General features: G+C 42.3%; 2 protein-coding genes and 1 long non-coding RNA gene across 9 annotated transcripts; 2 read left to right on the top strand and 1 right to left on the bottom strand.

The window, feature by feature from the left end:
- Positions 1-994: 994 nt before the first annotated feature.
- On the top strand, positions 995-6,421 carry ankrd29 (ankyrin repeat domain 29). 7 transcript variants are annotated; one of them, XM_036211695.1, is made up of 10 exons: positions 997-1,243; positions 1,326-1,363; positions 1,556-1,666; positions 3,276-3,374; positions 3,643-3,741; positions 3,914-4,012; positions 4,259-4,357; positions 4,881-4,979; positions 5,824-5,919; positions 5,994-6,421. In XM_036211695.1, the coding sequence occupies exons 4-10, from the start codon at positions 3,294-3,296 to the stop codon at positions 6,240-6,242; spliced, it is 822 nt and encodes a 273-aa protein (XP_036067588.1). In that variant the 5' UTR covers positions 997-1,243; positions 1,326-1,363; positions 1,556-1,666; positions 3,276-3,293; the 3' UTR covers positions 6,243-6,421. The 7 variants fall into 7 exon arrangements, with proteins under 7 accessions (XP_024114703.1, XP_024114698.1, XP_024114695.1 ...); XM_024258934.2 differs by having other exon boundaries at positions 1,326-1,401; XM_024258931.2 differs by lacking the exon at positions 1,326-1,363 and having other exon boundaries at positions 1,002-1,243; positions 5,994-6,092; positions 6,169-6,421.
- On the bottom strand, positions 4,864-6,962 carry LOC118598712. Its single transcript, XR_004947813.1, has 3 exons — positions 6,739-6,962; positions 5,742-6,281; positions 4,864-4,994 (listed from the first exon to the last, which is right to left on the bottom strand). It is a non-coding gene; the product is annotated as an uncharacterized LOC118598712 (long non-coding RNA).
- Positions 6,549-15,581, top strand: LOC112136919 (vacuolar protein sorting-associated protein 4B). The gene is made up of 11 exons (XM_024258926.2): positions 6,549-6,716; positions 10,747-10,858; positions 10,941-11,085; positions 11,910-11,968; positions 12,043-12,162; positions 12,243-12,399; positions 12,481-12,629; positions 12,809-12,890; positions 12,993-13,212; positions 13,388-13,528; positions 15,066-15,581. The coding sequence occupies exons 1-11, from the start codon at positions 6,696-6,698 to the stop codon at positions 15,165-15,167; spliced, it is 1,308 nt and encodes a 435-aa protein (XP_024114694.1). The 5' UTR covers positions 6,549-6,695; the 3' UTR covers positions 15,168-15,581.
- The last annotated feature ends 787 nt before the right edge of the window (positions 15,582-16,368 follow it).

Here is a 16,368-nt window from a genome sequence, read left to right as displayed (position 1 = left end):
AGCGGTCCTTTGGGATTTACTTACATTTATTCCTTTTTGTCGAGATAAAAGGAGCATTTGGGTGACGCTGCTGCAGACCGGCGCGTGCCTCCCTCGCGCGCGCCGCAGCTCGTCTCTTTACATGCGGCCACGTTACGGTCTGATCAGATGCACGTGAGAAGCGCGTTCATCAGTATTTAAAATAAATAACCATCCTAACAAGTGAACAGCTGGATCTTTTTTCTGTTTGAAAATACCATCAGGTCCTTTAATGTTTCTCTGGCGCTCCTCAGACGGCTGAGTCTAATTCAGGCTGAAGCTGGAAAAGTGACGAAGATGAAACTTTGGTTGGTGATTTTATGCGCATATATGCAACGAATAATTTATAAGCTACAGTCAAAACAGTGAAATAAAGAAAAATGAACGTTAAACAAACAAAAAAGTCCAAAGCACATAACCTCAGAGTGAAATCTATTTCTACAGAGTAAATCCTCATCTAAAAATGTCGACAGCATGCTCCTCTTGTTGTTTCAAACTGCTGCATCGGTACATTCCATTGAGGAAAACAACAGTAGGACAATGGTTGGTACATTGTTGAATTGTAAAATAGGTGTTAAAAGGTCTTCACGGACCCATTGATGAAGTCTGCTCCCATTGGCTACCCGTCATCTGTCAATCAAACCCCCCAGACGGTCGACGTCAGACCCACAAACGGTTATTGAGCCATCTGATTGGTCAATTTATAACTCTAGTAACTGGTGATAATGAAAAAAAATCTTTAAAAAAAGTAGGATTAGAAAAAAGAAGTTAATCAGAAAGCAGCAGAGGAAGAATGATTATTCTGACATATAAAATGACTGAGAAATAACTGTCTGTTTCTCAATGTAAGTCAATGGGACTTTGGCCTTTTTGCAACCCAGTGGTACTTCCTATATGGAACACGGAAGTAGGGGGGCTTGCTCTGTCCAGTTCTTTTATATACAGTCTATGTTCAGGACTGAAGCTTCTCCTTTCATCAACCTCTTTGTGGACTGTGGCCGCGCTCTCGGGCGCCCCCTGGTGGCCATGGGCGGAGCTCCGCGGGCTCGCGGCGGTCTGAGCTCAGCTGACTGCCCGTCTGTCTGATGGCGGTGAGCGGCCCGGATCCACCCAAAGACTGTGCGGCAAAAACAGGCGTCTGGCGCTCAGCAGCGCCTCTAATGAGCGGCTGCGCGGGAAGGAGAGCCATGAGTCACGGCTGAGCTCTAACAGCATGTCGTTCAAGGTAAACCGCGCGCGCACTGCATCCTCAAACAGGACAGCTTCAGTCATTCAGTCATTTGATCACGTGCTAATGGCTCCGGCAGGACATGAACTTTTCCTCCATCAAAGTCAGAATCTGCAGGTGACGCAGCCTCACACGGGGAGCTGATTGGTTGATAGGTCTGTCATCGTTGTGTCAAATAATGAAGATTAGTATTTCAACACTGACTGTTAAGCGCACAATTACTGTTGAACAGACACCTGCACCGTCCACTGCTGCTGTCAGCACGCGTAACGCCAACGGGAATGTGTTTTGTGTTTGTTGACCCTCCAGAAGGAAACCCCGCTGGCCAATGCTGTGTTCTGGGCGGCAAAGGGAGGAAACCTGGCTCTGCTTCAGCTGCTGCTCAACAGCGGCAGAGTGGATGCAGACTGCAGAGACAGCGTATGATGCTGCATGTCCCGGCTGCTCAGCTGCATGCATTAACCCTTTAACACGCGAGGCACTGCTGGGGACGCTTAAACACTACATCTTTAACATACTAAAACTTTTCAACCATTAACTCAGTCATTCCAGCTGATTCTGAAGGAGAAAACTGGCTCGACAAGCCGCTTTCTCCTTCAGAATCAGCTGGAATGATCATGTTAATGATTAAAAGTTACAATAAATTTAAAGGTCATAAAGACTGGAGCACAAGGGGCCCAAATCCAAAACACACCTTAGGTCACGGGCCAGAAAGGATAAATATTTATAAAAAACACTAAAACTACATTTTGAAAACTTTAAAACCATAACTTTTTGACATAATTATAGATTTATAGCATTACCTGTGATAATGCTAGTGTGAATGCAGTAAGCTGAATTCAGCTGCTGAAAATGCTAGTGCTGATAGCTAAAGATGCTGAAATTGATAGCTGAAAAAGCTGAAGTTAATAGCCAAAAGCTCTGAAGCTAATACCCAGCTAAAATTTTAGCTTAATGCCAAATTAGCTCAAAAATGTAAAATAAAAAACATTGGTGGGCAAAAACAGTCAACATTTAGCTGAAAAAATAGCTAAACATGAAAATAGCCACACACACAAAAAAAGAGAACAGCCTAAATTAGCCAGAAAAAATGGCTAGTGTGTAAATATTAGCCTGACACCAAAAACAGCCTAAAAATGTAAAAAGAAAACCCTTAAATAGCCCAAACAGCTAGCGTGTAGCTAACTCCAAAATAGCCTAAAAATCTTTGTAAATTCCAAAATAGTCCAAAACGCTAGCAGGGTGCCAATTTTAAAACTTTAAAACTGTAACTTTTAAACATAATTATGAATAATAAAAAGGTAGGAATATTATTCCAGAATAAATTAACTTAAACCTTAAATAACTTTGAATATTTTACTCTCCATAAAAACACAAGATGACATTTCCCCATTAATAACAATAAAATAGAATGATGATATGGAGGGCCGGATCCGGCCCCCGGGCCTTGATTTTTGTGTATATTCTTGTTCAGATTTTTTTCTACCTGCTTGCATGTCTTTGATTCTCATTTTTTGTTTATTTTCCTGATTATCATCCTTGTTGATTCTCAAATTTCTTCTCTTTTCTGCCATTTAGTTTAGTTTGCATCTTTTTAGCACCTTCATGTTTAGTTTTAACATTTTAATGTTTTTCATGCTTTTTGACTCTTTCATATCAAATGTTTCCCCTGTAGTTTATTTAGCTTCACTTCTTGTGAGACTTTGCTCATTTTTTTAGTTCTGTGACCAATCTTTTTGACTTGTCTATAATAGTTGTAGCTTCTTTCTTTAGACATTTCCAATCTGATCACTTCATAGAAAAATCAGATGTCAGATTTTAAAGGCTTGCTATTTTCTGGTACAGTGCATGTTTTCTTCTTTCGTTGTCGTTGCATTTTTCAACAGCAGTAAGCATGTTTTGCTGTTGTCCCATCAAGTCAGATGTGTAGAGCTTCATGCTTCACTGGAAACCATGAAGGCTCAACGTCTCAGCTCTACATTTGTGGTTCCCGTTTTAAGCGAATGGCTTCATGTGAGTGTTTTTCCAGGCTGGGACAACAGCCCTCATGGTGGCGTCTCACAGCGGCCATTATGACTGTGTCAAAGAGCTGATCATGCAGGGAGCAGACATCAACTATCAGAGAGAGGTGACGTCATTTCATCAACTACTTTCTGCTTTATTTAGATGTGTGAACATCTGAAACCGTCCAGAACCAAAGCAGGCCCGTCCGTCACTTCTTGGGGAGAGTTTTGTAATGTTGTTGTGGCTATTGAAGAGTCTCTCAGAGCATTGTGTGTGTGAAGTCTTCTGAAAGCTGTCTCATTCCGTCGTGTGTGTCAGAGCCATCAAAGGTTGTGCTGAACAGAAGGGTTGCAGTCACAGACGTATTTCTCCTTTTTTATCGTCCTTCCCAGACAGGTTCTACTGCTTTGTTCTTCTCCTCCCAGCAGGGCCATCATGATGTGGTAAAGCTCCTGTTAGAATTCGGTGCCTCCACTGAATTCCAGACAAAGGTATGCGGCAGTGACGCCGATCACAGCCTTTGAAATGCTGGGTGTGTTGTGGAGCGCTGTGATGCTATCTTCTTTTGAATGTGTGGAGGCAGCAGCCTGTCATGAAGCTCACGGCGTCTTCCTCTGACCTCTGTGTTCTCTCTGAACGTTTGTGTCTCCCGTCCTGTGACAGGACGGCGGCACCGCTCTCACTGTGGCCTGTCAGTGTGGACACCCTCAAGTCCTGGACTTGCTGTTGAGGAATGGAGCCAATGTGCACGACAAGCTGAATGTGAGAGCCTGCTGTTAGTCCTCTCAGTGTCAGCATCCCTTCAGGTTAACAGTCTTCGTCAGTCACAAACGTGATATTTAGAATCCAGCCTCTCAGCTCTCTGCAGACCGCTGAGTCAGCATCAGTGCTTGTTGTTCCGTCTTGGACAAGCTTATTGGAAGAAAATGATTGTTTGTTTTAGAGAGGCTAAAAGTAGTACGTTTCTTCAGTTTGAAGGTTTCCTTACAGCTGTGACTGATTTTCCAGGATGGAGCCACGCCCCTCTTCCTCGCTGCCCAGGGGGGTCACGTGACCGTCATTCGTCATCTTCTATCATGTGGGGCCAAGGTTAACCAGCCTCGAGAGGTGAAGCCCTGCAGCTGTCCACATCAGGGTCTCACATTTCGTTCTTGCTGGTGTTTTGCATTAGCTGTGTTGCTCCACGTTTCTAATCATATTCAGGGACAATCTGACAGCATTTGATGGAACTGACTACATCATTATGTCCTTTCTCAACAGCAAAGGCTATGAAAAGACAGGAAGTCATTGGAATAATTCATGCGGGGCTTTGTTATGTCCGATTCAGATTTCTTTTATTGGTCAGACATTACTCTCACAGGAACACAAAATCGGTTCTCTGTGTTTAAAGTAGAACTAGTCACCTTTTGTTTACAAGGTTTGTGGCTTCTAGTTGAACAGAGCTTTTGATGATTATCACTCCACTGCTGGTTTTAGTTGAAAGTGTAGTTCACAGAAGCGTAATAAGATCACAACAGTGCAATCGTTTGTTTCTTAAAAGAAAGAAGTGATGTGAGCAGCAGGAATTGGCTCCTGGAGAACAGACTGACAGCCTGGGGTTGTTCTGGTTTTCTGCCCATGCCTCCTCCAGGATGACACCACACCTCTGTGGATAGCCGCTCAGATGGGCCACAGCGAGGTTGTCAAGGTGCTGCTGTCACGGGGAGCAGATCAGGATGCTGAAGGACAGGTGCGTTTGGGGAAGCTAGAGAACCCAAAGTAAAAGAATTCTGTTAATTGGACAAATGGACAAATGTGTTGATGTTTATATCGACACATATGTAGAAAAAAACGATTTATTTATGGCATGTCTCAAAATCAAGGCCCGGGGGCCGGATCCGGCCCTCCAGATCATTTTATTTTATTGTTATTAATGGTCTGATGTGATCTTGTGTTTATTTCTAACTTGTATAATTTTGATAAAATATATATTTTTTTGGAGAGTAAAATATCAGAAGTTTTTAAGGTATAAATTGATTTATTCTATAATAATAATTCTGCCTTTTTATTATTCATAATTAGAGTTAAAAAGTTACAGATTTAAAGTTTTAAAAATTGGCATTCTGCTAGCTTTTTTGGACTATTTTGGCATTTACAAATATTTTTTAGACTATTATGGAGTTTAGCTAATATTTCAACTACATGTTAGCTGTTCTGGCTAACCTAAGTTTTTTTTTTTTTTGATTTTATGCTAATTTGGGATTTAGCTAATATTTTAGCTGGCTATCAGCTTCAGCGTTTTTAGCTATCAATTTCAGCATTTTCAGCAGCCAAATTCATCTTACAACATTCACACTAGCATTATCGCAGGTAATGCTGTATATCTAGTTCATAATAATGTTACAAGGTTACAGTTTGAAAGTTATAAAAATGTCGTTCTAGAGTGCTCTATAAATGTTTATCCTGTTGGACCTAAGGTGTGATTTGGATTTTGGCCTCCTGTGTGACTGACTTTGACACCCTGGTTTATGGAATCTCCATTTAGTCTCAGCTTGCAGCAGCTGTGAAATGTGAACTTGTCTTTGTCCCTCAAGGATGGGTCAACAGCTTTATTCAAAGCAGCTTTAAAAGGACACAACGGCGTGATGGAGGAACTCCTGAAGTTTTCTCCGTCTCTCGGCCTTCTGAAGGTAAAAGGTGGCGTTCTGAGTGCAGTCCATCCTGGCAGAACCTCCAGCCGACCTCTGTCTCTGTTTGTCTTCAGAATGGCTCCACTGCTCTGCATGCTGCTGTGATGGGGGGAAATGTTTCCAGCGTTCAGCTGCTGCTGGGGGCCGGCGCAGACCCAGCACTACCTGACAAGGTGAGCGGTCACGCTGCCCTCAGGTGGGTGGAGCTGCCTGGGTTTCTTCAAGCTTTTCCTCCTGTTTATCATGCAGAACAACAAACTACCTGCAGACCTTACAAAGAACCATCGCATCCTGATGCTCTTAAGCCAGAAGAGTGTGAATGAGGGGAGCTGATGACTCCTGGTGTCCACGCTGAGGAAGACCTGCAGAAGAATCACAGCAAAAGAGATCAGTTTAGCTGAAATACAGCCGCATGTAAACAGCTGATGTGAACGTGCTGTCGCTTCCGGTCTGTTTCAGCACGAGTTACACATTATTGATCTGAATAAAACAGTCAAGTGTGTGTTTGTGGTCAATGCTCAGAGGAGAAGGGGATGATGATGATGAAGACATCACAGAGGTTCGGGTCTGAAGATGATTGACAGCTTCGCCGGGTCACGTGATCAGCGCGGAAATCGAGCTCTGGATGCGGAAGAAACGGAGCAGGATGTTTGGAGTTCACACTTCTTTAATCTAACGTCTGTTGACGGTTCCAGTCGCAGAAAAAGCAGCGACGGGACTCGAGTGTGAGCCTCTCTGGAACAAAACCTCCCCGTTTCCCGACAGCATCACCTGGGATGGCGGCCGGTAACTTACAGGTGAGTTTGTCAAACTTCCTACCTGATTACTCAACGTGTCGCAGAAACGAGTCGGTTTAGTTGAACCGAGACAGAAGAACAGCCGTAAGCGCAGTCTTCGTGTGGTCGTTAAAGGATGAAAACTCTTCCGGTTCTTTTGAGGATTACAGAGAATCAGACAGCTGATTTTATAATCGCACCGTTTTGGTCAAACGTTCAAGCACTTCCGAGTTCCCGTCCACACCTGTGCGCAGGTGTTCCGGGGTCGTACATGTCCGAACAGTGTAAATCAATATTTAATCAAGACTGGTTCAACAAAAACATTGTTTTTGTTAAGGATCTTATGGATAGTGACGGTAATCTTTTGACCTTACCCGCTTTTGAGGGTAAATTCAACTTTTCGTGTCTGAAAGAGTTCAAAAGTGTTTGTGGTGTAATTCCTGTTGCTCTGATCCAGCTAATTAAAATATTATTTTACACTCCCAGAATGTGACGGCTTCAATCCCAATGCTACGGATTTGTGGATGTGATTTTTTTAGATTTCAAATGTAATAATACATTTATCAGCAATACTTTCCAAACAAAAAATATACTAAGATTACAATCAGGCTTCCTTAGAACATTCATTGATGATTTTTTTTATTTAGTATTTCAGATGTCTTAGTATTTATGGAAACCATAGATGTATTCTTGTCAAATCTCATGAAAAGAATTATACTACTTGGAACATATTCACACATTCACTGCTGTAAACGCAGAGGTTACAAACCCGCGTTTCTTGTTTTCTAAATGCATTTGTATTGTACTTTATATCTCTTAGACATATGAAAGACTGGAAAATTTCAGATGTGATCTCCAAAGAAATCTCCTCATGTTTATTATTTTATTTCTTTACAGTTGTTTTTCCTCCCTTTTATTCATTTTCAACTATTAGTGCCCATTACATTTATTTTTTGTATTTGCCCCCTTGCGAAAAGATTGTGTTATACTTTACTTGTGTTTGTATGTTGTAGGTCGTGAAGTGTTAAATTAAAAAAAAAACAACCCCCCAAAAAAACCATTCAGTCTGTAAAAGCCTGAAGAAGAGCTGGGTGATGATGATTCGGTGGGTTGGTTGTAGTTTTAACCACAGCAGGCAGACACAAAAGGCGGAGCTTTGTTTGGGATAACATGTAGGATAACAAATGTGAAAAGGGATCTGGAGTTGTGAAAGCATACCTACAGACAATAATTATTGACCAAAATATTTGGACAAGCCAAGAGTTCTCTTAGACCAGGAGTTCTCAAAGGGCGGCCCGCGTGCCAAAGTGCAGCCCACGTGCCAAAGGGCGGCCCGCGTGCCAAAGGGAGTTTTTGTGACTACTTGATAAATACAATGAGCAGCTGCTGTCCTGAACTGATGGGGAAACAAACAGAAAGTGAAACTCTTTTTCCTCGTTTATTGCAGGAGCTACGTTGTAAAAATAACTTGTGACGATGAAACCTACAAATTAAGATTACAGATGTTAAACTCCTCACTACACACTTTACACTTTTCAGACATGGACATTTTTAAATCCAAGATTATAGACTGAAAACAAAGATCTGATCGCAATCACAGATTTATGTGGGACTGAAGAGCTGCGCGTTTCATTGACGAGGTCTTCAGCCAATCAGGACACAGAACAGGGTGCACTGTTTAAAAAAGCAGCAGCATGATCGCACTGAGACCAGGTGAACTGCAACGTGGAGGGAGAACTCTGTATTCTGTTCTGTTTGACAGGAATTTGGGGGTTCAGAAAGAGGTACAGACTGTAGAAGCATGGATTAAAATGTCATGTTCTATGAGGGTCTCGATTATCTGGGCAGAATGAAAATAATATAATCATGGGTCTCTGAAAGTGTTTGGGGGCCGGGCCAGATATGGCCCGCGGGCCGTAGTTTGGGGGCCCCTGCTTTAAGGGAAAAACGTGTTGTTACTTTGTGGTATCTCCTGGGCTGGATAAAGTCATGTCTGATTTCTAGCAGCTTAATGCAATGCTCAAAGAATTCAATATAAACAGTCACTATGTAACAAATCATAAAAACTATGACAAATTTACTGGTGAGGAGTGCAGCAACAAGCTCCAACAACTACAATGTCTGAGGTTCACATAGATGATAAACTCTGTAGGTTTTTACATTGACGTCTTGTTTGATCAACTCTACCTCCAGAATGAACAGATTTTATATGCAAAACAAAACTTGGGTAAAAAGTTTGATCTTTTATGAGTTAAAAGCACAAATTATCTTATGCTGAACAACATTGGTTATAAACAAATCACATTTTGAGAGGTGCTTTTTATATTTTTGCTTTTGTTCGTGCCAAAAAATAGACCTCATTCATATTTATTATTAAAAACAAAAGGCCCTGAATGCAAACCCAAATGTCTTAAAGGCTAAAGTAAGACAATACAGCTCCTTCTAGGTTTAGATCAGTAGAAAACGAGCCTGAATGGCTCTTTCACTGGTAAAGGTTGCTGACCCCTGGATTAGGCCTACTAGACGAGTAGAAGAGCCGACCAGTAACTTCCAACAGCAACTGAGGGAGATTATTTGTTGTAAATAGTTTTTGCTTACAATATAGTCTGAAATGGACATCCCACGGGTCTGATGTTGACAAAAATAGATTATATTTCTCAGTTAAAACTAGTGTTGCCACAAACGATTATTTTACCAATCGACTAATCACCGATTATTTTTTCCGATTAGTCGACTAATCGGGTCTTACGCAAACTGGATGTAAAGCACACATCTTAACCTTCATTAGCTTTAAACTAACTAAAAACTAGATATATAGCATTTCCCGTGATAATGCTAGTGTGAATGCTGGAAGCTGAATTTGGCTGCTGAAGATGCTGAAATAGATAGCTAAAAACACTATAGCTGCTAGCGGAAGATGCTGAAGCTGATAGCCTGCTAAAATATTAGTTAAATGCCAAATTAGCCTAAAAAAATCCTAAATTAACCAAAATAGCGAACATGTAGCTGAAATATTGGCTAAACTCCAAAATGGCCTAAACAAATCTAATAAATGTCAAAATAGTCCATAAAGCTAGCAGAATGCCTTTATATATTTGAACTTTACTACACTCCAACTCATCCATCCATCCATCTTCTTGTCCGCTTCTTCAATTTCGGGGTCGCGGGGTGCCGGAGCCTATCCCGGCTACTGAAGGGCGAAGGCGGGGTTCACCCTGGACAGGTCTCCAGTCCGTCCCAGGGCCTCAATCACACACCCATTCACTCTCACATTCACACCTAGGGGCAATTTAGAGTCACCAATGAACCTAAGAAGCATGTTTTTGGACGGTGGGAGGAAGCCGGAGTCCCCGGTGAAAACCCACGCATGCACGGGGAGAACATGCAAACTCCACACAGAAAGGTCCCAGCCGGGAGTCGAACCGGGGCCTTCTCGCTGTGAGGCGAGAGCGCTAACCACTGCACCACCGTGCAGCCCACACTCCAACTCCGTATAATAAAAAGTAACGACTAATCAACTATTAAATTAGTCGTCAACTATTTTAATAGTCGATTAGTCGTTGATTTGTCGACTAATCGTGGCAGCCCTAGTTAAAACAATGTTTCAAATCTTGCTCTTTTTGTTCTTCTGCTCTTTTAACTGTACAAATAACTCTTGGTCATTGAAGTTATTAAAAACAGTATTTTTCTTTCTATCGATTTTTTTTTTTTTGATTTTTTTTTTATCAACTTTGGCCCCCAGTCTAATGTGGAGTTCTTCATTTGGCCCTCTGCTACAAAAACCTTTACTCTCACCAGTTCTGGCAGGGGACACCTGCAGTCCTCTGAGGACAGGTTCATCCTGAGCCTGTCCTCTCAGAACATCGTTTCTCTGATGAAAGTGTCCCTTCAGAGGTATGAGTTACAGCAACACTTCAGCTGACAGCCCGTCAGTCTGCTTTGATTTAACTGTCATGTCCTTCTGTGGTTTCTGTAGTCTGAGGGACGTGGGCTTGTGTTAGAACCTTGAGGTGTTTCTCCTTCATTCAGGTGTCTTCGTATTTGTCCTCAGAAAGCCATAGATCTGGCCAGCAAGGCTGCAGAGGAGGACAAAGCCAAAAACTACGAGGAGGCTCTCCGCTGTTATCAGCACACTGTGCAGTATTTCCTTCATGTGGTCAAATGTGAGCACCGCCGATGGCATCTGTGGGATCTGGTCTGCATTTGTGTCATACGGTTGAGAGCTTGATGGTGTTGTTCCTGCAGATGAGACTCAGGGGGATCGAGCAAAGCAGAGCATCAGGGCCAAGTGTGCGGATTACCTGGACAGAGCCGAGCAGCTGAAGGAATACCTGAGGAAGAAGGAGAGCCAGGACACGGCCAAACCTGTGAAAGAGGCGGGGGACAAAGGGTGAGAGTCACCCAGAAATGCTTGGATCAAAAAGGTTTAATCCTACATAAAGTGATGCTCGATTAAACATTCATGGACCCATCATTTGGTTTTTATTTAGATCAGGAGTGTCAAACTCAATCGCACAGGGGGCCAAAATCCAAAACACACCGTAGGTCTTGGGCCGAACAGGATAAACATTTATTGAACACTCTAAAACTACATTTTTAAAACTTTAAAACCATAACTTTTTAACATAATTATGAGCTAGATACATAGCATTACCTGTGATAATACTAGTGTGAATGTTGTAAGATGAATATGGCCGCTGAAGATGCTGAAATTGATAGCTGAAACCGCTGAAACTTCAAAATAGCCTAAAAAATCTTAGTTATGCCAAAATAGTCCAAAAAGCTAGCAAAATGCCAATTTTTTATGACTTTAAAACCATAATTTTTTAACATAATTATGAATAATTAAAAGGCAGGAATATTATTCTAGTAAATCAACTAGATAAAACTAACTTGTATAATTTTGCAAGAATATATTTATATGGAGAGTAAAATATTGAAAGTTATTTAAGGTTTAAATTGATTTATTCTGGAATAATATTCCTGTCTGTTTTTATTCATAATTGTGTTAAAAAGTGAAAGTTTTAAATTTTAAAAAATGTAGTTTTAGAGAGTTCAATAAATGTTTATCCTGTTTGTCCCGCGGCCTAAGGTGTGTTTTGGATTTTGGCCCCCTGTGTGATTGAGTTTGACTCTCCTGCTCTAAAGGGTTCAGGCATTGCTCTTTAATGTTGCTAATAAATCATAGATTAAAATATGTTTTTGTGATCTCAGGAGTGAGAGTGATGAAGGTGAAGACCAAGAGAAGAAGAAATTCAAAAACCAGCTTTCAGGTGAGGGGAACTGTGGCAGGCGGCTCACCTGTACAGGTGTTCTGTGTTGCTCATGGGTCTGTGGTGTCCTACAGGTGCCATCGTTATGGAAAAGCCCAACATCAAGTGGAACGATGTAGCCGGACTGGAGGGAGCCAAAGAAGCCCTGAAAGAGGCAGTGATCCTGCCCATCAAATTCCCTCACCTGTTCACAGGTACCCTCACACCACGCTCACCTGCGTTCCAGACACCGCTTTGACGGGGGTTTAGGAGAAAGCTGTTTCCGTCTGTGCAGGAAAACGAACCCCGTGGCGGGGGATCCTTCTCTTTGGCCCTCCTGGAACGGGAAAATCCTACTTAGCCAAAGCAGTGGCGACGGAAGCGAACAACTCCACCTTCTTTTCAGTGTCCTCCTCTGACCTGGTGTCCAAGTGGCTGGGAGAAAGTGAAAAGTGAGCTTTGAGTTCTCTTTGTGAGGAAAAAGCTGGAAACATCTGCACGATCCATATCTCTCCACTTACATTTCTGTGCAGGCTGGTGAAGAACCTTTTTGCTTTAGCCAGAGAACACCGGCCGTCGATCATTTTCATTGACGAGATCGACTCTCTGTGCGGCTCCAGGAGCGAGAATGAAAGTGAAGCAGCCCGCAGAATCAAGACCGAGTTCCTCGTTCAGATGCAGGGTGAGAGGACGCTAGCAAAGACCTTTTCCTCTAAAGTCTGATGATGATTAGTGTTGCCGGCGGTCTTTAGGCCGCCTCCCTGACAGCAAAAGTATCAGGTTTTCAGTGCCAGAAGAAACCATGAAGCATTTGAAGCTGTGATCATTCACTCAACCGGTCCGGGTCTGGCCTTTTCTCAGGTGTTGGAAATGATAACGAAGGAATCCTCGTCCTGGGAGCGACTAATATACCATGGACGCTGGATTCCGCCATCCGCAGAAGGTCAGTTCTTTCTAGGAGGAGCCTCTTATCATCTCTCTGCTACAATGGAAGCAGATGGAAACTCCATGAGAGGCTTTCTGACTAAAACCCAGTTTCCTTTAGGTTTGAAAAGCGAATCTACATTCCTCTGCCAGAGGAGCACGCTCGCTCCTCCATGTTCAGACTTCACCTGGGCTCCACCCCCAACAACCTGACAGAAGCAGACTTTGTCACCCTGGGAAAGAAGACGGACGGCTACTCCGGAGCAGATATCAGCATCATAGTGCGGGACGCCCTGATGCAGCCTGTCAGGAGGGTTCAGTCCGCCACTCACTTCAAGAAGGTGAGACCACGGAAACCAGAGCTCAACTCACCTGTCCACCTGAAAAATGGCTACAGATCCAGTCAGAGCACGTGGCGGCTGATTGACAGATTCAAAAGATTCACATCCTCATCAGTAGCTGTTTCTGCTGCTCCTGGTGTGAACAGCAGCCTTTACCTCTTTGACCTCCCCTCAGGTGCAGGGCTCCACGTGGAACCATCCTGGGGTTGTGGTGGACGACCTGCTGACGCCGTGCTCACCCGGCGATCCCGACGCCATCGAGATGACATGGATGGAGGTTCCCGGAGACAAACTTCTGGAGCCGGTTGTGTCCATGGTCAGTATGGACTCAGTTGATGGTAAACACAGTGAGTCTAAGCTCACAAGGCTAGCGTTGCAGCTCAGGAGCAGTCTAGCAACAGCAGATGGCTCCTATTGGCTACTGGATGTCTGTAGTCACAGGATCTGCTGCCGCCCTCACAAAACTCTGAACTCACGTAGGTTCACACGATAACTCGCCATTTCTACAGGAAGTACAGTAAAACCCCCTTATCTGATGCGGTGTCCGGCCAAAATTTGAACCCAACAAAATGGATTCACAGCGCCGCAGAGGGCGGCCGCAGAGGCCGGACCGCAGAGGCCGGACCGCAGAGGCCGGACGTGGGATTTCCTCTCACTTTTTTAAGACTGCAGCGCTCGCATCGGAGCCGTAACGCTAACCGTGGGAACCCAGGGTCATTCAGGTCTTTTCTATTTTATACTGGGTAACAAGACTGTAAGTCTTTGTTTCTGATCAGATTGAGAACGGTTTTCCAGGCGTTATAAAATCTGAGATCAGAACCATGAATTGAGTATCGAATTTTTTCAAGAGACAAACATTGCAAAAGGTCCTTCACCCGTGTTTAAATGTAGGTGGGAGTTTGTCGATCCGCCTGGTCAAGAGAGCTGGAAAAGCAGTGAAAGATTTTCCTGATGAATTTAAATAGAGTTCTGGTGGTGTTACTCCAAAAATAACCACAATCACAGATTGTTCAATAGCTGTGTTTTCACTTCACATTTCCACTTTATCAAAATTCTAGGAATTTTGAAAAAGCACAATTTCTCAATGAGACTTTCCATTAAATCATAATTATGTGATAAAACACAAACCAACTCACGCGATAAGTTATTAAAAACACGGCGATGAATGAGAACAAGTGTTTTTTATAATAACCATTAATAACCATTCTAACTAGTGAGCAGCTGGACCCTTTGTTTTAAAGCACAAGAAGATCCCTTTAGGTTTCTGTCACGGCACTCACATTCATCATCAGAAGAGACTTCTGCGTCTTATTTAGGCTGCAAGCTGCAGCTACAGATGAAGCGTAGAGGAAATCTTGGTTGTTGATTTTACAGAGGAGCTGTACGATTCTGCATAATACACAACTTAGGATCTGTTGGATCTCTGGTGGCGCCCTCTGTAACGCTCAGAGCAGAAGCACATTTCATTTGAAAAAGGAGTTTCCATTGCAGTTTTGGAAAAATTTCCATTTCAATACTCTCCAAAAACCATCTCCTCTGAGGGGCAAAACTTGTTTTTTTCATAAATGTCATTTTTTTCAAAATTGTGGTGTTTCCAGTAAGAAAATCCAATTTGCAAAATTTCTGAGTTAATGAAAATGCAGCTAATGTGGATTTTTAAAGCTGGAGATAAAAATTAAAGATTGATTTCTAAAACTCATTTAATGTTGTCATGTGATAGAGAACCGGGTTCGGTGCGACAGCGATCACATTTGTCATGAGTTTCAGGTTTCATTTGAGCAGGTTTTTCCTTTTAACAGTGTTACTGGAGGGGTGATGGAGGTTAATTGTGATTTCTGGATTTTCTCACACAGACGGACATGCTTCGCTCAGTGGGCAACACCAAGCCCACGGTCAACGAGCAGGACCTGGAAAAGCTGAAGCAGTTCACCGAGGACTTTGGTCAGGAAGGCTGATTCCACCTTTGGTCAACACCAGAGCAGCTAACACCTGTGGAGGCTTCTGTTTACATGCCTTTTCCCTCTCAAATCTATATAAACATGTATTTTTGTAACTGCACTTGTCACTGTTAGGTCAGCAGCTGGACTAACTCACCTCCATGAGGAACCCGTTTTCTGACACTAAGACCTCATGGAAGCTGGGTCGGGTTGCACTTTGAGACATTCCTTGATGCTTTTTAGAAACATTTTTTTTCCCCAAGTCAATAATGGGGGGAGGGGTCTTTTCAGAGCTCAGTTTCTCTGTAGAGCTACAAGAACCTTCTGGGTTCAGTGGGGTGACAGAGAGGAAACAGAAGCTCATTAGCTGAGGTCTTGACTCGCCGTGTTCTGTGAACAACTCTCAGGGATGAATAAATGAGACAAAAACAAGTCGGACTTTATTATTATTTGAACACACAAATGAATGGATTTCAGTCAGCAGAATACAGTTAATTCCAGGCCAGAGGAAAAGTTATACATGTTTTAACACAAACATTAGCTTTGAGCAATGTCATAAACATGAACCGAAAGTATCCTAAATAAAGCATGAACACAAACACTCTTCCTGGGGCTTCAACCGTACTTCTAATACAATAAATAAATAAATACAGTTTAATTTACATGAAAAATGTAAGGCATTTATGTGGAAAGATGGTTGAAAAGTTGTTCATCTAAAACAGGAGTGGGGGCCAAAACACACTTTAGATCGCGGGCTGAACGGGATAAACATTTATTTAACACTAACTACATTTTTAAAACTTTAAAATTGTAACTTAACATAATTATGAACTAGATATACAGCATTAGCTGTGATAATAATAGTGTGAATGATGTAAGGTAAATTTGGCAGCTGAAGATGCTGAAATTGATAGCTAAAAACGCTGAGGCTGATAGACAGCTAAAATATTAGCCAAATCCCAAATTAGCATTAAAAAAACTTAGGTTAGCCAAAACAGCATGTAGCCGAAAAGATAGCTAAACTTCAAAATATCCTTAAAAACTGAAAAAAAGCCTAAATTAGCCAAAACAGCTAGGATGTAGCTGAAATATTAGCTGAACTCCAAAACAGCATTAATAATCTTAGTAAATGCCAAAATAGTCAAAAAAGCTATCAGGGTGCCAATTTAAAAACTTACCTTTTTAACATAATTACGAATAATAAAAGGCAGGAATATTA

Source organism: Oryzias melastigma, linkage group LG4 (assembly GCF_002922805.2).
Source record: "Oryzias melastigma strain HK-1 linkage group LG4, ASM292280v2, whole genome shotgun sequence".
Classification (NCBI taxonomy): domain Eukaryota; kingdom Metazoa; phylum Chordata; class Actinopteri; order Beloniformes; family Adrianichthyidae; genus Oryzias; species Oryzias melastigma.
The sequence above is the reverse complement of the archived record's forward strand: the minus strand, read 5'-3'. Positions and strand labels throughout refer to the sequence as shown.